The 22,347-nt window shown below is 36.5% G+C and overlaps 1 protein-coding gene across 11 annotated transcripts in view; it reads right to left on the bottom strand.

The window, feature by feature from the left end:
* Positions 1-1,198: 1,198 nt before the first annotated feature.
* The window catches only part of MYCBP2 (MYC binding protein 2), a 205,561-nt gene continuing 184,412 nt past the window's right edge, over positions 1,199-22,347 (bottom strand). For all 11 annotated transcript variants that reach the window (XM_052785932.1, XM_052785933.1, XM_052785936.1 and 8 more), the window contains 13 exons: positions 19,331-19,614; positions 18,940-19,036; positions 15,803-15,922; positions 14,090-14,191; positions 12,282-12,410; positions 9,663-9,795; positions 9,293-9,396; positions 7,972-8,160; positions 7,354-7,461; positions 5,527-5,736; positions 3,403-3,510; positions 3,050-3,215; positions 1,199-2,012 (listed from right to left, as the gene is read on the bottom strand). In XM_052785932.1, the coding sequence (XP_052641892.1) occupies positions 1,897-2,012; positions 3,050-3,215; positions 3,403-3,510; positions 5,527-5,736; positions 7,354-7,461; positions 7,972-8,160; positions 9,293-9,396; positions 9,663-9,795; positions 12,282-12,410; positions 14,090-14,191; positions 15,803-15,922; positions 18,940-19,036; positions 19,331-19,614 (1,866 nt within the window). In that variant the 3' untranslated portion in view covers positions 1,199-1,896. The remainder of the gene's footprint in view (positions 2,013-3,049; positions 3,216-3,402; positions 3,511-5,526; positions 5,737-7,353; positions 7,462-7,971; positions 8,161-9,292; positions 9,397-9,662; positions 9,796-12,281; positions 12,411-14,089; positions 14,192-15,802; positions 15,923-18,939; positions 19,037-19,330; positions 19,615-22,347) is intronic.

Below are 22,347 nucleotides of genomic sequence, written 5' to 3'. Positions count from 1 at the left end.
CTTTCTTTTTTTAAATATATAATTCCTGACTTGGCTACACTGACTGCTTAGTACAAGTTATATCCTTTGTTTGCACTAGGATAGCTGCTGGCTGTGATCTTAGTATAGCTGGTTGTTCTAAAGAAAATGTCAACTCCCCTAAATAACTTATTTCTTTACACTTGATTTCTACAGGATCTTACTTGAGACTTCTGTCAATTTACTGAATATAATTTATCTTGTCTTCTCTCTTCTTTCCTTTCAGAATCATGAATGTTGTCACTGTGTTGTTGTTTTCATCTAAACTGCCTTTCAGTCATAATCAAATCTAGTAAAGCCACCTTTTAGTTACTTTCTCTACCTCATATAGCATTTATTTCAAATATATTCCAAGAATTTACCAAGCAGCCTATCTTCTGGCATATATCCTTCCAAATAGAGATATACCCAACTAGTTAAAATTCCTCAGTCACAGGTTCAGTTGGTTGGATGACTGTGAGCTGTTCAAAAATATGATGTGGCATATTTCTTTGCAAGTCTAGCGCAAGGCCTATGTTTGACAACCTTCGTCTCTATGCCTGCAACCCTCTCCCACCCCCCCCCATTGCTACTGTGAATAAGATGAATTGTACTTGAGGTGTGTGTTTTTCCCCAGCTACTCTAAAGCGCAGACAGACATATACATTACAGATGGCTGAAGTTAGGTGAGATGGTTCCCATGGTTCCAGTCCGATCAAGGTGCTGTGACCTATCTTGATGCCATCTACCAATATCTTAACTGTGAGAGCAGTTGTTCATGTCTTTACTTGAAGTTATAGTTTGCTTTTCACTATAGAGGAGCAGAGGACTTGGGACTCTGATGAAATGAAATGAACATTTCGGGATTCATGGCAAAAGTGGGGGTGATATTTTACTGAAGTCTTAATAACTGATAAAAATAATGTAAAATAGAGTCTTCTTTTGTGTTTTAAAACATTGTTGGAAATTGAAATGGAAGTACAATACTTCACATGAATCCATACATACATTTATCCAGCTTTTCTTTTAAAGAATTGAGCAGCGCTCTTTATGTCTTAGGTACTTCCATAACCACCATTTTACCCAATAAACTTTCCCACTTCTTTTAAAACAACCTGCTGAAGTAATTATAAGAACCAACCCCCTCCTACCCCCACCCCATTTTAAAAAACATTTCTGAAAATAGAGGCTTACACATTCATTAGACTTTCACTGTATAAAAATGTACAGTGGCTTTATTGACATGTACATTCCATTATGTTTACAGCTGCAAGATATGAGGCACACTCAGTATTGCACTTCATTAAAATTTCAGGCTCAAACATAACCCAGAAGTTTAAATGAAACTGCTGTTGTAATTTAATAATTCTTATACAGGACAAACATTGATACCTTTATATACAGCGTGATACTTGTTACATTTATACCTTCCTAACACAATTTTTTTTTTATAACAGTCTAGGAAATAAACCAGAATATTCCTCTTTCCCATCCCCACTTGTGATGCGTTACAATTGTACAAGATTACAAAAAGTCAGTATACAATAATCAATATTTTTTTTTTCTTTCTCCTGAAAGCCAGCATCATTCATAGTCCACAGACACACAGATCCTTTAATAGCAATTATTTATTTGTAAACGTCCAATGTTTCCTAGCCGATGACTGTAATGGCCACATGCAAACACCTCACAAGTTTTGATGTCTCGGTTCAAAAAATGTCAATATCTCACAGCAAGAATTATGTACAGGGTATTTGGCATCCTTCTTGCACTGTAAATTGTTCCTTTTACCCGGGTTATGAAATGGTCCCATCCTCATCCCAGCTGGACTTTTATTTTCAGGACACTTGAGGGATGAGGGCACCTGTTTTGCTCTGGTAAAAAAAAACAAACGCTAGTCTAAAAAGTGTGAGCATTTCTGCAAACCCCACAACCCAGAGCAAATTCTTCACCAGTGGGTGGATGGACAACATGAAGTGGACATTCTGTTCCTTCAAGTTGTTTACCTTTGGGACCTACAGTGAATTCAAGGGTGAGGGGAAAAGAAAAGAAAAGATTAATGCTTGCAGACTTGATGTAAATAAACATACATTACACTTCTTCAAAACACATGCTAAGTGAAGGTAATATGTCTATAATATGAACTTAGAAGGCATCAAAAATGAAGACGTAAGAAACAGCAGATAGAAAGGTGCTTTCGCACAGTCAAATTCAAGCAAGAAGTCTAGAGGCTTAATAGGCCAAGAGAAAAAATGCCATTCAATTAGATCTGACAAAAAATGATCAAGAACTGTTAGCTCCTTAAAACAGTTATGTCAAATGTTGAACTGGTATTTGAAGGGGAAAAAAAAAAATATCAAACTGCTGTGTAATTTAAAATACACCAAATTCAAAGTAAAAAAAGGCAAAAAACTTACAGGGAAAATCACAAAATAAGTTTAATCTCATTAATACTGTGGAAGAAATTAGCACAATCTAAAAGCAAAATCGATAAATATGATCAAGATGTACACTCTGCAGTAAAAAAAAAATTCTAAGGTTATATCAGGAATCTTTATTTCTTTTTACTTTTTTCATGTAAGTATCTTAAAAAGATCTCACTTTTTTTCAACAGCAAGATAAATAACGTGACAATGGCACATGAAGTTAGAAACTAAGGCACTGGCAACAGTTTGCACGACAGGTGCCCAAGTACAGATATATCATTTAATAGTAGTGTGTTAATTTTTTCAATATAATTGTAACACATCATTACACATCTGGAGTCTGATTTGGTGTAGGTAAACTGAAATGCCTTTCTGTATCAAAGTATCTAATGTTTAAAGGACCGGTGTGATGACATTGCCTGTATTATTGCCAGAAAAGCAAAAAATCAAAAGCTTGCATTGAACAAACCCATTCTAATATTATTCAAGATACTGAATTTAAAACTTGTATGACTGACCCTGTGGTTTTTCTAAAAATCATCAGCAAGAAAAGATAAGAATATCAATTAGAACGGATTACTAATCTCAGAATTCAGTGTGGTAAATTTGCTTTATAAAAATGCTACCTGCAGGACAGTGTGGGAGTTCTTCTTTAGGGATGCTTGTCATTCTTTGGAAATCATCATGGCAAGCATTGCAAAAATGCGTTGTCCCAAAACAGAAGAAAACAGCAACTGAACAGCAGTAGCGGCATTTGTATTCTAAGAAATCCGTACCGTGTTTGGGACACATCTAAACAAAAGAAAACAAACACCGATAAATGAAGTAGCAATGCTGTAACAATCTGAACACCACATTTCTACATTCTGTAGTATCTATTAATATTATACAATACATATAATTACAAATGACTGTGTACAGCTCGGGTACTCTGAGCTTCAGAATGAAATAAAAACATGAATATAAGTTCTTTACTTACCTGAGCCCTTGAAACATCAGAGCATGCACCACAAATAAGCTCTCTTGGATCATAGTCATCTCCTTGTCCAGCTTCAGCATCACAACGAGCTTCACCACCAAAATATGCCTAAATTTCATATAGGAGTGATTGGCCATTAAACCAGAGACAACTATTATTTTAACAAATTCAATTTGTAAGGGGAAAATGGTGAATAAGGGTCATTACTGTAGTCTCCACTATTCTGGTAACTCTCGACTCTGACTCTGGTTACATGTTTTTGAGGCACTAAGACAATGTCTCTTGATCTCAGGATAAACAAGACTAAAAATTGTGCAACGTACTCTGGTCTATGCAAGTGACTGTAAAGCTTTTGAAACAGTATTTGGATGCTCTATGAACTGTATGTAGGAAAGACAGGACTGAGGCTGAAGGCAGCAGAGAAACTTTCTACCAGGAGGGCTTTTTACTAGCCGAAAGGAGTATCAGTTTTTATGCTCATGTGGGATTCCTTATAATTAGGGATTTTGGTATTTTCTACAAATTCATTTTACTTTCTCATCTTATTCTACCAGGATATACTGGGCACAAAAAAAGCACCAAGTAAGACTGCCAGCTCTGATGAATTTCCTCATATACTAAAGTGTTTTCACATGGAGTAGCAAGATGAGGCAACGAGTAACTTCCTTGCTTCCTTTGTTACCATATTAACTAATAAGACAATGCACAAAATTCTTGCTTTCAGCAATTCTCACCTTTTTGCAGTGATTGTAAAAGGATAGGGAAGGTGGTCTCAAGGCAACTATGAGGAAGGAAAAATTCGAGAAGCCCACCTTCCCCCAAAATCTGCAGACTAAAAAGAAAAGGGAGAGTCCTATGCAATGTATGTCAGGGAATTAGGTAGTAGTTTGGGGTGAACAGGTGCTGGAGGAAGGAAAGAAGTTAGAAATTAGATAGTTGAATGTTGCTGTTCAGACATATGGACACAGTATGAAAGGGAATAACAAGATACAAGGGAAGGAAAAAAAAGGCAGTAAGAAAAACACTGAAATACTGAGTATTAAATACTGGAAAGAAAGTGTAATAAAAACAGGGACAGGAATAAAAACTGGAGAAAGTAAGATGAAAAAAGAAATTATTTTTGTTAAGGGAATTAAAGAAGGCAGTAGGCAAGTTGCTGAAGGATGAGGAGTGAAAATTGATTAAATGTGGGAGGCAGGAACACAAGTGAACTGAGTAACTGTGTACTTATGAGCTAGAGGGATTCATTACTGCTCTTCTCTAGCATATCAAAGTTAATCCTTTGTCCTCTTATTTCCAAATTGTGCACTTCCATTTAACAAAAAAATTATTGGGGTTTCCCTTGAAAATTTTATCAAGAAATTGCCTTATTCCATTCATTCCTAAGGGAAAAAGGAAAAAGGTGTGATCAAGATAGGCAATAAAATCAGCTTCAGATGAAAGCAGCAATGGGAGGGGGTTCAGTGATTATCCAAAATTTCTCTAACCACAGATAAAGACTGTTTGTCTCTTCTCCGCTGGTGGGGAAACCAGGGGCTGTTTGTATACGATTTTTGTTTTCTGGATAAATTTCATATTCTCTACCTGAAGAAAACTGCACGAATGTGACCCAGAGACTATCAGGCCATTTCCTCTTTCTACTCCTTTTTCGTTCTAACACTTCTGCCCCAAAGTCAGGTTACTGCAGTTGCAATGAACTCCCACTTGTGTAAAAGTGATGTTTAGGTGGAATCTTAGTAAGGAACTCTCCATATCAAAGAATTAGAACGAAACCTATGTTTATACTGTTTTAAAGTTAACGTAAAGTATGAGTTGGAAGTGGGATGAAGGGATGGGTGGTGTTCTAACACAGTATCATCTGCACGTTCTTCTAAGAGGGCTATCACCTCAACATGCTTTTGGTTTCTGAACTGCTCTGTATATACTTTTGAGCTTTACAAGATAAGACACTATGGACATCTAATTTGCTCAACACTTTTTTTTTTTAAATTATGATTTAACAGCAATTTCTTTTCCTGCTTTCCTACTCCACATACAATATATTAAATATATGTTGCATTCTTTAAGAAGTTACTTTTGAAACTATAACATAAGTTTAATTTGAGAAAGTACTAATCATCATACCTTTTTGCATTTGTAGCAAACATAATAAGCATATCTGTTCATAGCATAGCCAGCTGGGTCATTATAAAATCTAACACCCGGTGTTGTGATGGCCTCACTCTTGTGCAACCCTTCATACTCCAGTCTCATTAGTGCTTTTCTCCTTACATCTTCATAGAGTTCTTTGATTGGATCAAGCAAATCCTTTAATACTGTATGATTGATTTTGTTCTGAAATTAAAAAAAATTATTAAAATATCTTGCATCTTTATTACAACAGCTGTAAGGATTTGTATTATGGTCAAACAATATAGTGTAACGGATGTCATAAAAACCTAAGAGCTCAGGCAATGGACATTTAAAAAAATGGCTTATATAGTATATACTTTGTATGCCACAAAAATAGTAACCAGGAATGCTTCTTATATGGCCTTTTGTTATATGAAATCATCAGCCCTTACAACAGACTGTAACAACCACAGAGGGATGGTAAAGGGTACATGAAATATTCACCACAGCACAGGAATATTCTGATCGTATGTTTTCTCTAATTTTGGTCTTTTTTGACTTATTGCTCAGCAATTAAGAATAATGACTGACAGTCCTCTATGCCAGCTCTTTATCATTTAATGACCACAAGCTATTGCCATAAACTACCAAAATACAGCATGAAGGAAGAAAGTCAGCATGCAGAATGGCTGACCATTCACAGTTTCATATTCCTAGGGTGTTAAGGCGCTCTCCTTCCCAGCAGCTGTCATATGCTTTTGCTTACAGCAATTATGATTTTGTAGAGTACAAGAGGAATTTTTAGTAATTTAAGCTGAACTAAGTACATAGATTCTTCAGCTCTGTCCTCATACTGAGAAACAAAGCAGCTTTAAAAGAGGTTAGTAAAATAGAGAAGCCAAGTTTCCTGCTTCAGACAATGTGCATTAAGATTACTTCTTCCTCTCCTCACCGTCCCCAAATATTGGGAATTGTCCTGGTTTCAGCTGGGATAGAGTTAACTGTCTTCCTAGTAGCTGGTACAGTGCTATGTTTTGAGTTCAGTATGCGAAGAATGTTGATAACACTGATGTCTTCAGTTGTTGCTCAGTAGTGTTTAGACTAAAGTCAAGGATTTTTCAGCTTCTCATGCCCAGCCAGCAAGAAAGCTGGAGGGGCACAAGAAGTTGGCACAGGACACAGCCAGGGCACCTGACCCAAACTGGCCAACGGGGTATTCCATACCATGTGACGTCCCATCCAGTATAGGAACGGGGAAGTGGGGGCAGGGATATCGCCGCTCGGGGGGACTGGCTGGGTGTCGGTCAGCAGGTGGTGAGCAATTGCACTGCGCATCACTTGTACATTCCAATCCTTTCATTATTACTGTTGTCATTTTATTAGTGTTATCATTATCATTATTAGTTTCTTCTTTTCTGTTCTATTAAACCGTTCTTATCTCAACCCACGGGTTTTGCTTCTTTTCCCGATTTTCTCCCCCATCCCACTGGGTGGGGGGGAGTGAGTGAGCGGCTGCGTGGTGTTTAGTTGCTGGCTGGGGTTAAACCACGACAGGAATTTACAATCTGATTGTGCCAAGAATAAAACAGCATTAAGATAATGTCTGCATTATGCTTTCTTTTTAAGAGGACCTTTACTTCAGGGACCAGTAGGGGAAGGTAAAAAGATGCATTCATGATACCCTTTCTTCAGTGACATGAGAAATTAAGGAAACAAGCGATGTATAACTAATTTATATTGTAACAAGCAATATATTATTAAAAAAAAAAACAAACCAGAAACCAAAGACAGTATTAGGTAACTTTTTTGACCTAGGTAGTAAACACATAGCTCATTTACCTTGCAAATAGGACAGGACATAAACCCGAAAGTTATCCTTGGCCCAAGCCATCTGTTTTCTAGTACTCGTTGACAGCATTGCAAATGGAAAACGTGGCTGCAGTCCAGCTTTAGAAAAGAACACATGTAAGTGAACACTGAAGTTACATTAACCACTATACTAGAAGTAGTTATTTGCTTTTAAGTGGCAACATATATAAATTCCAAGATTATTTTATTTAAAATCCTAGAAGACCCCTATTTTCTTCTTAACAAAGAATATAAAATGGTCATTAAAATCATAACCTTTCCACCCCAAAACCACCAGTGGATATATGAAATATATACAAAGTATATCCATTAATTACCTTTGTTGTTTTTCTCATTATTTTATAAAATATCATATATTTTAATAAAGTAGACACAGCAAACTAAAATGATACAATCTGCTTTCTTGAAATGGCAGTAATGCCAGACAAAAAGAAAACTTTTAAAGTACCTTACATATTGTTACGATGTCTGTTTTGAAATTTTTAAAAGTATAATTTGAAGGATTTTGTATTTTAACTTCTTCCACACTTAACATTACAACCATAACACTAATCTCTTAAAAAGGAGGGGGAAAAAAAAAGGATAAACCTGGATAGCCGGTGCTGCTGAAAGTGCTTCAGTAAAGCAGATCATGCACATGTCATCAGCATCTTGTTTAAGAGTTGTAGCATTCTTATCACAGCCATGCAAGCATGGCAAACAGTGCTCTTCGTTCTTAACGCCTCCACATGGATGACCACAGGGGTGTGTCTTGCTGCAGGCAATTTTAGCATACTCCTATTAAAAGTAAATAATTAATCTTCTTTTCCCCTCCACTGAACAGTTTGATATAGTGTTGCTTTTTGAAGGATTGCTGGTTTGTGCAATAAACTAAGACGAAAGAATCATGATTCATGTTGTCTGCTGCTACAGCATGTACTTGGGAAAAACTGCACATTTTGTGTACTTGAAGTAGAACTAATACCTTTGTTTACTTTTGTTACTCCTGAATAGCAATGGTATAATGAAGCCATAATTTTTAAATTTTAACTTTTAATTTTAATATAGTGAAATATTCTTTAATCCTCCATGTGTTTTTTGTATATTAACTGCCTCATGCATAAATATTGCTTGCCCTGTATTACAGTCTTTAAGATATCTGCAGATTTAGGTCCTTCAGGAAAGGTATGAAGTAACCCACTCTTAAGAACACATTATGAGCTGATCATTAACCAGCATAAAGCACTTTTATATGGAGATGATATTTTAACCACCTCTAATTCCTATCCCTAGTAAGTAGAAAACTTATAAAAGTTGCCCAGAAGCTAACAACAAATTGAACTGAATCAATATAACAATAATACAATATATTCAATAGGCTGAGAGAGAAAAAAAGAAGACAAATTTGTCACACAAACAGAAATAAGCAGGGTGGGATAAGAAACTGGTTAGGATTTGGCCCTCTGCCAATTGTACCTGTACTATAGGGCAAAAAACCACTTAGGACACATGGAAACAGCTGACAAACCTGGCCAAGTCTTAAATGGTCTGTGCTCACATAATAAGCAGGCTGTTACGCACACTACTTTTATCAAGCCTTCCAGTACACTAGACTTTATGTTGATAGTGTATATTGACTTTTTACTTGGAACAGTATTGTGAAAACTCGAGATACTTTTGAATAATGAAACTACCCAGTATTTTGGTTGACTATTGGTGTTTGTAGCCTGTAGTTAAACTAAACATTTACAAACTCAGAAGTATTTGAATTACAATGTAGTAGTCAATATTCAAACCTTTTCATATGAGAGGTCTGATTCAAAATGGATCACAGGCATGAACAAGGATTACTCAAAATAAGGAATCAATTTGATACTGCAGTCCCTTCTATTCATGTAATTCATGATCACTGATATTTGTTAATACACACCTGGCAATCTGTATCAGAACAAACGCTTCCCACTGCTGATAATTCTGTTCCACTCCTACATCCACAGAAACGACATGCTTCAGAACTGCTCGTGGTTGGTTTACCTAAGTCCACAAAAGTAAACAAAACCAAAAATTGTTGTAACAAAACATAAGGGACTAATATTCTAACAACAATCACAGAAAACAACCAGAAAGACAGCAGTTCTTACACAGTTGAACTATTTTATTTTTATTAACAAACAGTTAAAAGCATTGCCCTAAAGCAGGTGAAAACCTCAACTGTTTTTTTTTTTTTTTTTTGGACAAATGCTCATGTAAAAGGTAAAAATAATCAGGATAAAGAGCAAGTAATATCAGTTATGTTTTACCTGTCTGTTCTCTAAACTCCACCATAGCCTTCATAGTTTTAGAATCTGCTAATGCCATCAGCCAGAAAAGTTTGGTCCTACCACAACCCTCATGGAGATCAACTTTGATAGCTTCTTCTTCTTCTTTGAATACCTGTCAGGTTAACCAAACAGATAATATAAATAGGATCTCTATGTTATTTTTGTCACCATCTCTCTGGGTGTTAATCAGATGTTTTATAGATTCTGCAGAGTTTGTCTACTGCAAGCTATTTGGTTTATTATGCATTCCATAATTTGTACATATTGCAGAATGGATAGGTAAAGGCTTGGTGCTTTTAAAAGTAAATATAAATAAAGAACACTTGAGCTAACATGTCTGGGAAACAGTAGTGTAGCAAGGCTAAGAAGAGAGCTGCACAACTTTTCTTCTAATTTAAAAAATATGGGGCTTGGACTTCATAACTACTATTCAACTCATCCAGTAGACCACAGTATATTAAAAGCACAAGATAACATTAGAAATATCTTCACATAATCATGCTAGTAGTTTATCAAAGCAACATTGATAATTATGGTCTTAATAATATGTACTATATAATAACAATTATATATAAGTGTTTAATACTAATATTTTTTACTTTTACATAGAGTGAATACTTTTGGCTACAATAAGAAAAATATAAAATTTTGCAAAATTCAAAAAACTGCATGAGATCCTTAATGGACTTCATACAGTCTCTTCTTTTTCTCCTTTCCTAAGTTTTGAAGGCAGTTCTGTTTTCATTCATTTCACCTGCAATGCAATAAAAGTTAGAATTTTCCTGGGTATGGATGTATAGACTCCATTTAAACTTTGTTTTAATTCCTATTAGAATCAGGAAAAAAAACCCCAATTGCTTCACAAAGGATTTGCATAAGCAGGTTGTAGTAACTTACATGCTGTCCTTTCTTGGAGGGAGAGAAAATACATTAAAGAGGTATGTATGACAGAAGTTGGACAAAAACCAGGAAGCTAACAAAAAACTGGAGACAGGGAATGTGACAGAATTTAAAATTTGAGGGAATTAACATGAGAGATGTAAAGGTTAAGGTGGTAAATAAAGAGTATAAGTTTAAACATGCTTTCAGAAGGAAATAGGAAAATCTGAGAAGTAGCTATTTTGGACAGATTAAAGGAGAGATGCGAGGACTTCTTCGAGACAAGAACTTACTTTTTATCAACTGTAATCTGAACAGGCTATATAGGAGAAATCAGAAAAATAAATGAGACTAGACTGTGCTGTGCCATGACAGAAGAGTAGACACGTAAAATCATCATCTTAGGATGACAAAACAGGAAAATTTGAAAGGGGATTGCAAAGATTCTGGCTAAGAAATAGAAGATAACAGATCCACGTGGAACTTCCAGGCTGAGTCTATGCTGCAAATGCTGAGGCACCGAGAAGACCCGTAGAGTGAAACTCGGTGCCAGTGATCTGAAGTTTACCTGATGCGTGCTCTAGACTAGCTGATCCCTTGCACTGAATGACCATTAGCAGTGTGTCCCTGCATCTATCTTTTTTTGTTGTTTTTAGTTTCACTTGAAAGGAATCCAGTTTATGCAATCCAAGGCTGCTCTATAACACAAATCAAAGCATAGTAAGGAGATAAGGAGACCTGCTTCAAAAGCCCATTCCTGATCCTAACTAAAAAGAGAATGTAGATGCACTCTAGGAGAAAGAGAATGATTTCCATTGAATTAACTTTGTTAATGAGGTTCATTATTTTAGCCTCTGTACAAACATAAGTAGTCAGAAGAAAAGGGGAAAATAAAAGACCACAAAACCCACAAAGAAAAATAGTGTCAAGAAAGAGGAAATGTTCAGTAGTTTCAGAAGTAAAGCCATCTTCAACACTAATTTCAATGAGAAAAAGAAATATTCCAAGGAGAATGTAGTTTCAGGTTTAGAGGTGAAGAGGATAAGAGAATAACCCAAAAGAACATTAATTAGCAGAGTAAGAAGCAATTTGTAAAAACTCATCTAGGTAAGTCAAAGACAAAAGATGCTTCAATCCTAAAAACAAAACCAAAAGAAGTCAGGAAATTTTCAAGCTTATGGATATGACAACATATTTCTCTGTGAAGAGACAGTGAGAGCTGGAGGAATACTGAAAAGTAAGGGTAGACTGACATAAAGGAACCAGTAGGAATATTTGCTGTCAACTGGTCTTCCTGAATATTAAAAATGTATATACATTAAAAATGAAGGGGTTGACAAGCACTGACTTATATGATAGAGGTAATAAGGGAGATATAATTTAACAGGAATAAAGAACCAATGTATACTTAAGTCTATACAGTTCCTGGATTTCCCTAAAAAAATGTTCGAACAAGAGAGAAGAAAGCTGATGTAGCCTAAAAGTTTGAAGTAGGGACAGCTACATGATTTCCCAGTCTTCTTCAAAAGATAAAGGACAAGAGAATTTAACTAGAAACAACGAAAAAGAATTAAATGGAAACTTATCTATCCCATCTCAAACATAAAAGAAAATACCTTTTCAGATTTGGTTTTTGCTACTGCCTTTTGCTTGTACATTAATTGGGGAAACGCATACAATGTATGCACTGCATACAAAGTGATGTCATGTATACTCTACCTGTCTCTGATGAGTTTTTGTTCGCCGATGGAGATGAAGGAATCGGTCACAATCTGTACACAAATTCCCACAGACATTACATAAAATGATTGCGGCAGTTTCACCATCATCATGGTTATCACACATTGGCTGAAAAAAATTAAGAAAAAAAAAAGAAATAATTCTCTCTATTAAATCCCTCATTTCCTTCCAGCATCTGTTTTTATTCTCCACCACTCATCCCCCCCCCCCGATCAATACAGAGGGATAAAGAGCTTGTTCGGACTATTAATTGTATCTTTAGAATAATCAGTACCTAAACAATCACTCCTGGACACAAAAAGCCCCAATTTACTATATCAGTTCTTCTGATATTCTTCATGTTATATTTTGCGTGATGTAGCAAAAATGCGTTTTTCAACAATATAGTTGAGACATCTTTTTCAACTAGTCTGAGAAAAGATTTATGTGGTAACAACGGGTTATGGGAATGTTAACAGAAAAGTTCAGAGATATCAGTACTCAGGTCAGTCAACATGCACGATATTAACCCTTAATTACTTTGATACGTTTACTCAAATATCTAATTGAAGCTGTAGGTCATATATAACTCAGAGAGAATACAGTCGAAGTAACAAACTTCAAAATCCACCATAAAATTAAGTTGCTCTACTGATATAATTTTTTAAAAATTCAACACGGTTCTGTTTTGCAGTTCAAAATACCTGTACAAATAGAGTTCAATGACTGACTTTGATTATGCATATGTCTGAGAACAAGTTTCCATCGTGCTCCCAGAACATATGGTTTCCATGATATTACTCATGCAACTTAGAACAGAATCCTTTCAACAGCAGTCCTGGTGGGGGGGACACAGTTCACCTCAACATCTGAATATCCTGGTATAAAATAGGATTGGGGAATTTCAGGCTGGGTTCAGCAGCTTGTATCCCTGCTTGATGATGTCTTGGCTACTCTTCTGACATTTCCAAAGCTCTACAGAAGTCCCCTGACTTTTTTCATCACCTCCGAAACTTTTGTGTCTTCTTCCTTCTCTCAGCAGAGTTTTAGTCCTTGCTGCTGCTGCAGCACTCTCTCCTGTATTCTCTTCCTGCCTACACTAAACTGCCTTGGGGGCTTCTTTGTGCTAAGCATCCTCGGTTGCTAGCAGGAAGGCACAATATTCCCTTGCCTCCCACAGGGACCCACCTAACCAAGTTATAAAGAGACCAGCTTCGTTATTTTGCTCTTTCCAGGTTCGTATTAAAAAATCATAAGCTTTTTGTGATACTGAAAATATAGATGGAAACTTGGATTAATCCATCATATTCCATATTAAATTTGTAAATCCTCTGGGTAAATGGTAGCTTTACTAAATTCAGTTAGAAAGAGTTTCTTTCTCTTTGGGGCAATCGCTCTCTACTAAGATGGGGAAGAAGCAGCTAAATTATAGAGAAGAAGTTATTGAGGAACACAAAATAATTTACTTTATTATGTGACAGAGATCCAGATAGAAAGAAAAAAGCTCTGATAGAGGGTGTTGTGTAACTGAGTCAATCTACTCTCAAAAATCCATCCTACAGGTGTTAGGAAGGCCTTGCTCCATCCTGAATACCAGTAGACTTGCTACCTTATTGTTTTAAATTGGAATTTTTGTTTTCTGAGTAGTGCTTTTCTAGAACACAAATACTTCAAACATGTACAGTCTCCACTAGGGACAATAGGGAGGAAAAAGGTTAGGCCAAGTCTACCTTTCCTTATTATTTTAAATTCTTTGACTACTGAATAAATCAAAATAAGACACAAAAAGATATGATTTTCAGTCTCACCATCTGTTTCTGTTGTCCATCCTTTCCCATCCATCTTCCTGAGGATAGTCTATCAACATGATCCTGATCAAGTACACAGAGGGATGCTAAGGCCAGCCATAGCTATTGAAAGGCAAGGTAGAATTAAGTGTTTTAGAAATTAAAAAAAAAAAAAAAAAGAAAAGAGGAAAAAAATTCCAAATACTAAAAATATAAACTTTGGCAGACAGGAATGTCACTGTTACCTGCTAACTATATCATCAGCTGAAGACTGCCCATACAAAGCAAGTTTTTTCTTTTCCAAAAGAAGTCAAGCACACAATAAAACTTATTGAACTTTTGGTAACTACCTTGTTTCTTTCAGTTGTATCACTTTATGGTCACAAATATAGCAGTTAGCACACAAGAGAGAAACAGTGAAGAAAGATCAACCAGAGTATATTATAGAAAAAATGGCAAATACAGACTTGCATATCACTCCCTGAAACCAGGACACTCCCAAACACTACAAGCTTTGGGGGAGAAGAAATTCAAGGACACAGTCTTAAAAAAACCCCCAAACAACAAAACTTGTAGGTCATTGAGATTGGTTTCCCTATGTTCTCTCCTTGCTGCATGGGGCATTTGAGATTACCTAGAAAAGCGTTCTGAGCTAACTATTCTTCAGAGGAAGCTTTTCTCTCTTCCTCTCCACTGACTACAGTGAAATCCTAAAGAGATAAGCTAGGCTTACGTTCAGGGCTCCTCTGAGACCTGATTAAACTAACACAGTGACAGCAGGAGCTGGTGGTACTCTGAGACCATGTCTTCCAAAGAGCAAGAGAATATATGAGTAAGGGGATGAAATGGACGACTGGCACAGCCTTTTAAGATGGAAAACAACATGAGTGTCAAATGCTTGTAACCATTACAAACTTGTTCTTTTACATGTAATTATTATGCTCGAGAAGCCAAAATCTGTACTCCTTAAGATGGTAGGAATGTCATAATTTACAAGTATGCTTTTCATGGTATTTCAAGCAATCTATTAAGGTTAAGTTAGTCCAAGTTTCTATAAGAGAGTCATGGAAGAAGTAAAGACAGAGAAAAAAAACCACTCCAGGTAAATAATAAAGGGCTCAGCAAATGATTTTTCATTTTGAGACTAAAACACAGGTGAAGCTTAGCTTAATTGTCCTAGAGAATGTTTGTTACTGAGTGTTTTCATAATAGCCTTGAGATGTGGCAGCTGATGACCTAGGAGTCAAACCACTTAAAATAATCGTGCAGAGAGCTGGAAAAAGACACTGATACATATTGTGCAATTTTCCACACAGATGATCTCATAAATTTAGTAAAAGGCAATTATCACAAACTTAAAGCAGAATTACCTCAAGGATAAAACCCCAAATGTATAAGCATAACACTTATTCTTCATTACTTGGGAGGTACCCAAGGTAGATATTTAATTAAAATTCATTTTTTACTGGTGTATTTCTGCCACAAAGAAGAAAACCCAGTCTGCTGTGACAGAGAAAGCAAGACTTTTATTAGGACAAACAGTTATTGCCTTAGTTAGGATACCTGTCCATTATGCACACAGCTAGATTTGGAGAATATGAACTGTATACTGTATGCACTGTTTCCTGAAACAACCTGTATAAGGAAGTTTTTTCTAAAATATAGGAACGCTCTTGGATGGGCTTCTACTGTGCGTTTACAATGAACTAATGTTAAGTTCAGTAAAGTTCTTACTCTGGTTGTTGCAATGCACCTCACTGGTGATCTGTATTCTTCTTCCATTTTGGTCAGAGCTATGATGGTTTCAGCAATAGCATTCTTTGTCACACGGGACCAAGCTTCTGACAGATGACCCTGTTAAAGAGGAAACTCAATTTATTACAGCTTTTATTAATATTAAGAACAACTAAAACTGTAATTAGACGTGCTACAAGCAACATCAGGTTGGGATCTCAGGTTAGAATAGAAAAAGAGGAAGTCAGGGATGACTGACAAATCAGGTGTTTTCAAATCAGACAGATCTGGTAAAAATTAGCTCTCAAATAGGTGACTGAGGTAGTCTCTGAGCAACTATTGGAACAACTAATTCAGAATAGGTAGAGGGCATGTGATTTGAAGAATGAAAGGGCATATTCTTAAAGCCCTGCCTGGAGAAAGAAAGATGTAGAGCTGGAGCACAAGTAAGTGACTGTGAACAACACACAGATTACAGTGGGTTCCTAAAGAAATCAGCTTCACTCGCCTAGCTCGGCTTTCCTGAATACTCTCCACTGTTTCTATATTTGAAAGAAATAAAGAGGAGTACACAGGAAACATCAGAACTATAGCATACTTTCCAAACCAACCTTAAAGATTCTGAGCCTATGGCACTGACTCACACCCTGAAGTTTCCAATTCAGAGATTGCTGAATCCTTAAATTCTTAATGTAATCTCTAAATTTCTAAACCTCATGCTAAAGGTGACAGAAGTAATTGAGACTCACTGGACTCTAAAAAGGAAGCTACAGTGACTAACTCAAGTGTAGGTACCTACACATTGCAAATGTTGAAAAAGTGAAAGGAATCACATTTGTAACTCTTACAAATTGGCTACTAAGACTGATGTCACCCTACTGATAATTAGCAGCTCTAAAAAGCCTCAAAGAAAAGTTTTTAAACTAGGACCACTCTGTCCTGGTTTCAGCTGGGATAGAGTTAATTGTCTTCCTAGTAGCTGGTACAGTGCTGTTTTGAGTTCAGTACCAGAAGAATGTTGATAGCAACAACTGAAAACATCAGTGTGTTAAGTAGTGTTTAGTCTAAAGTCAAGGATTTTTCAGCTTCTCAAGCCCAGCCAGCGAGAAAGCTGGAGGGGCACAAGAAGTTGTCACTGGACAGAGTCAGGGCAGCTGACCCAAAGTGGCCAACGGGGTATTCCATACCATGGGACATCACATCTAGTATAGGAACTGGGGGGAGTGGGGGGAATCGCCGCTCAGGGACTAACTGGGTGTCGATCGGCAGGTGGTGAGCAATTGCACTGCGCATCATTTGTACATTCCAATCCTTTCATTATTGCTGTTGTCATTTTATTAGTGTTATCGTTATCATTATTAGTTTCTTCTTTTCTGGTCTATTAAACCGTTCTTATCTCAACCCACGAGTTTTACTTCTTTTCCCGATTTTCTCCCCCATCCCACTGGGTGGAGGGGGGAGTGAGTGAGCGGCTGCGTGGTGCTTAGTTGCTGGCTGGGGTTAAACCACAACACCCTCTATTCCTCCACCCTCTTTTGGGTAACAGGGCCAACTCCCCAAACAAGTTCTGAGCATGCCTAAGCCACAGAGGACCCTTACAAAACATAATAAAGAAATGTTATTACTCCCACCATTGACTGGCCTCAGTCAGGTCTCCCTCACCTAGAATGAAAGGGAATAAAGTTCAGATCTCTTCTTCAAAAAGGAGGAGAGGAGGGTCCTTATTGTTCAGCTACTGAATACTTTAAACTCACTCCCAATCATTCCTTAAGGAGATGCTACACTTTTAAGTAAGCAATTCAGAATCTACTGAAAGAGGGATTTATATCCACGTCTCAGAGGACTACATTTTATCTGACTGACTTGATCCCCTTCTTTTTTGTAATAAATAGTTACATATTCCTTCCAAGTAGAATGGCTTGAACAAGAGAATTCAAGACCCACACACCCGTATACCCAACAGCCAGCACTATTGGAAAACTATCAGGTATGTGGGAGATGGAGCCTAGCACACTTTGGATATGCATACAAGTTGCCATATCTGACTCCAGAGCTTTAAGAACTTTCCTAGAAACTTCTGCAATGGTTTTGGAGAACCAAATATTAGCAAATGCAACAGTTTCACGGGTGAAGGTCTTGAATAGCTAGAGGAGCTGCTTAGACAAAAATAAAAGCATCTGATTCTAGTCAGCCAGCCATTTTCTGTTTCTACTAATCTTTCTTTTATTCCTGGCAAAAGGTCTCTGCTGAGCTTAGTTTTAATCAGCTGTTCATTAAGAGACAGGCTCTCCCATCATCATGGGAGCCAGCATCCCATAGAACAAGGACCACAGAGTTTGCTTCAAAAGACTTGAGCAGGACTATTTAAAAATACTGCAGAAGAGACTTCACTGTTTCCCTGATGTTTTCGCATTTACCCAAAACATACTTACCAACAATGGCTACAAATGATACTGGCAATAACCCTTAAAAAAAATAAACCTTGAACAAATTACCACTCCCCCTCCCCAATTCATTCCCAATATGTTGCATCTCATATACTGAAAAAAGTACGGTGCCTGAGAAAACTATATAGGCATATACATACAGGGGGCACCACGTTAATCCTTGCTTTACTATCTTCTAACTACTTGTCTTTGCAACTGCTATTTTTTTGGTCCTAGTTTTTATATGCAATTTCCTAAAATGTTGATAAAGTAAGCAGAAACAAAAATCCATCAGGTGGAATCACAGTGGTACCTACGACAGACCTTTCCCCTCTAGTCACTGCAGCAACTGAAGCAAAGACTAGAGTGATCGTTTTATGCATGGACCAGCAATACTGAGGGATGAGACACACTTTAATTGTAACTCTTAACTAAAGATGCATTGTGACATTCCGAAATCTTGTTGTCAGAATCAACAGTAGCAACTGCAGAGAATTCCCATCGAGCTTCAGCAACTTTGGGAAGGGATCTCCTTAATCTAAGCACAGTGAATCGTTTAGATAGAAGACTATACCTTTTTCTTCTCGAGACCAACTTACATTTAACAGCTCAACCCAACACTAACTGTAATAGAAAGTAATGAAAAAAAAGTACTCTTCATTATCAGAAATATTTTAATATCCTCCACACATTTTAAGGATAGAAACTTACTGCTGCCATGTCTTTAATGAGTTTAATAATGATCTCTGAAATCTGTGTAGGTGTCGAACCCTTCATCCACCAATGGCTTTCACCTCGCCGAATGTAGCTGCAAAGGACACATGGAAATACATGAAATTAATCCAAGTAACTAGACACTATTTGTCAAAATCCACCACAAAGGAATAGCACACATATTCAGCATATAGGAGGTTGTGGTGTTTTGTTTTGTTGGGTTTTTTTTTTCTAAATCAATCTCACTAATAACATGACTCATACTGTCAAAGTGTCATACAATTTTCTGTTTATAAAACAAAGAGTATAAAAGACAACATAACTGACTTCAAAGAATGTAATTATTTTGTGCCTTTAGCTTGAGATTGTATACAGTTTTTAAACAAACCTGGAATTGAAGATCATTGGAAGTGTGACTGTAGTAACTCCTTTGCCTGCAGTAGTGCCAGCTGTCCCTGTTATAGTAGTTCCTTTGGCTTTTAGCTGTACAGTGAGAGCTTTGGCAATGCATCCCAAAAACATGTCTAAGATACCTAGTTTATTCCAATCTCCTTTTTCTGTTGAGTGAATGATATCACTTATATCTGCTGGTGGAAGAGACTTCACTCCTATAATACTAGCCAGGCGACTAGGGGTTACCTCGGGCAAAACACGTCTTAGTAATGATGTTACCTGGAGAAAAAAATCAGAACACCACAATTATTACCAAGACAGTTGGAGTTTTCAAGCAAAATCAAATAAAGTCTTTCTTCTTCACAAGTTATTTCAGTAAGAAGGACTGAACCTACTTTCTGTACTTAAATCACACCTGTAAGAAATTCTGTAAAATTTCTATCTTTCTTTGAAGGGTTTATTAATATGCCCAGTGAGACAAGGCCAAAGAGTCCAGAACCAATCTTACTCAAACAATACTTAGTCTTCATATAATAATAAAAATATGCTTGGTACTGGACTTATGATAACAGTGATACGGATGTTTGTACAACTCTGCTTTGCTTGCACGTTACAGACATGTTACCCACTTTGCATATAATATTTAGATATAATCTTTAGACGTCACTTTAGACTTCTGAAAACAGAGTACTTGCCCTGAGGCACTGAGAATCATGACACTCTTTTCCCCCTCCTTTAATTTTCCTTGTGATATACTAACTGGAATTTTTTGAAAAGGAAATCTGTGCCAATTGCTCTGGATCTAACAGAAGCTGTCTTGAAATAACATGCTTCAACCTTACCAGCTGGTGGAACTGCAGTTGAAATTGGTTATATCACGCAAAGTTTGGTCCACATCAGGATGTATGAAAGCTTAAGGAGTTAACATTTCATATCTAATTTCTCAAGCCTTCAATGTTTTCTTGAAAAACTCTTTACATTTTAAGGAGAAAAAACAGTATTTTGCATATCTGCAATATATCAGAATTACTAAGTGGGGCAATATTTGCCCCCAGGCAAGTTGAGATGTGACATTGTAACAGTTCAGAAAATTGGAAAAGTAGAGAGTATGAGACAACTTCTGAAACAGGAACTAAAAGAGAAGGGATACCAGCTAGGAACAACAAGCTAGTGCATTAACTGTACTAAAGCAAATATTTTATGTCTATATATTTATATCATGTGCAAATAAATACACATATACTCAGACAACATTGAAGTTCAGAAAGAAACAGATATTAGAGCTCTACCTGAGCATACCAAGAGTAGAAAGGAATTGTCTAGTTCCATACTACTACACTCATAGCCTGAGTGTAAGACAAAGATGCTAAGGACTCATGCCAGATCAGTAACAGATGCTGCTAATTAAAAACCTTTCATCTTACCTATACGGGCTATATGGGCATTATATATGCATAATATGAAATACCCAAACAACACTGGAATTTTAGGTCCTGTCCATTTGACAGACATTTCAACTGTGTTCTACTCATTCAAAGTCTAATCTCAACCAATGAAGCCTCTGCTTCATCTGTTATGCTGTTTTAGCAAGACAGTCATTAGTTATCCCATAATTCTAGCTGCCACTGTGCCTCAAGATCAAATATGATATTAAAAGGGCAAAAATTAACTATGGTCTCCTCAAATCATGCAAATATTTACCAACATTTGGAGTATATGCAGCGCATATAGACGGGGTAACCGTGTAGCGCTCTCAGACCCTTTCCCCACAATGAAGTGGCACAAGATCTTACTAAAAAATAAGCAGTCACTTCACTAGCTTCCTTCCACACCTAAAAACATAAGAATTCTGTATAAAAAGCAGTTATTTGCAACAAATAAATGAACCAGCTTTTAAACTTCATACATTTGAGAAATGGGAAATTAACAGCTTTAATATTTAAAAGAAGCACCTCTTGTTCTTGTAATTATATATAATAATTCTGGATGATGATGTCCTTTATAAATAAAGTAGATAAATGCAATACATGAACTTTAAGAAGTCTCCGTTTTGGAATGTAATACATAACACTGGTCTAAATTTAAGTACTACCAGTCACAAGGCAGTGCCAACTTCAGAATCTGAACTTTCATCTTAAAAAAAGAGATTTCTTAGTCATTGCAACAGAAAGGAAATACCTGACAAACTGAACATACATGACAGGACATGAATGAATCTGTTGAAAACATGAACAACTGGGCTACTGTGAAGTAAGATTCATTGAATACTGTGAAGTTCAGATTCACTGAAGAATCCTTCACAACATTGCTCCAAAAATGAAGGCCGTGTGTTTACATAAAAGACCCCCATTAGGGCACACAAAATGATTAATTGCTCTTCTGCATCCTACTTCATTTCAGCAACAACCCCTGCCAAACAAAACGTATGTCCCTTTGTATATGGTTTGAGAAAGCACTTTATCCTGCTCTATTCAAAAACCTTCAGAATAAGGACAAGAAAGGTGAAGAGTGATATTACTCAAAGGTATTTCAGAATAGTTTGCTGATTTGGGTTCATGACGACATAAGTGTTAATTAAGCAATTTTGGGTTCCTACACCTCAGTTCTACCTCTTGGAGACAAAGCATTACAAACTTATTCAAAAGTGAGTTTGTTTTAATTTCATAACTGTAGCCTTCATTGTCTTCAACACTGTTTGTGCCTCCTACAAAAAGTTTTATAGAGTCAAATTGTGGTGGTGCTGGAGTATATATGTATTTATATATCAAACACGTAAATCTTTATCACTTTAACCCCATTCAAAAACCGGGAAAAAAACCCTAAACCTCATACTTAAATTCCAAAAAGAGATTCTGTAATTTGTTTTTAAATGTTCATAAATTTCTGTTTGCCCTCTCCTCATGACTGCAATAACAAAATGAGTTGCTTTATTTACAGTTATTCCCTACGTAGAATATAGGGATGATCTGAGTATGATTGGAAAGACATTTTTTGAAGTGAAAACACAAAATT

The sequence above is a fragment of the Harpia harpyja genome, chromosome 4 (assembly GCF_026419915.1).
Source record: "Harpia harpyja isolate bHarHar1 chromosome 4, bHarHar1 primary haplotype, whole genome shotgun sequence".
Taxonomy (NCBI): domain Eukaryota; kingdom Metazoa; phylum Chordata; class Aves; order Accipitriformes; family Accipitridae; genus Harpia; species Harpia harpyja.
Note: the sequence above shows the minus strand (reverse complement) of the source record. Positions and strands in the feature narration are given on the sequence as shown.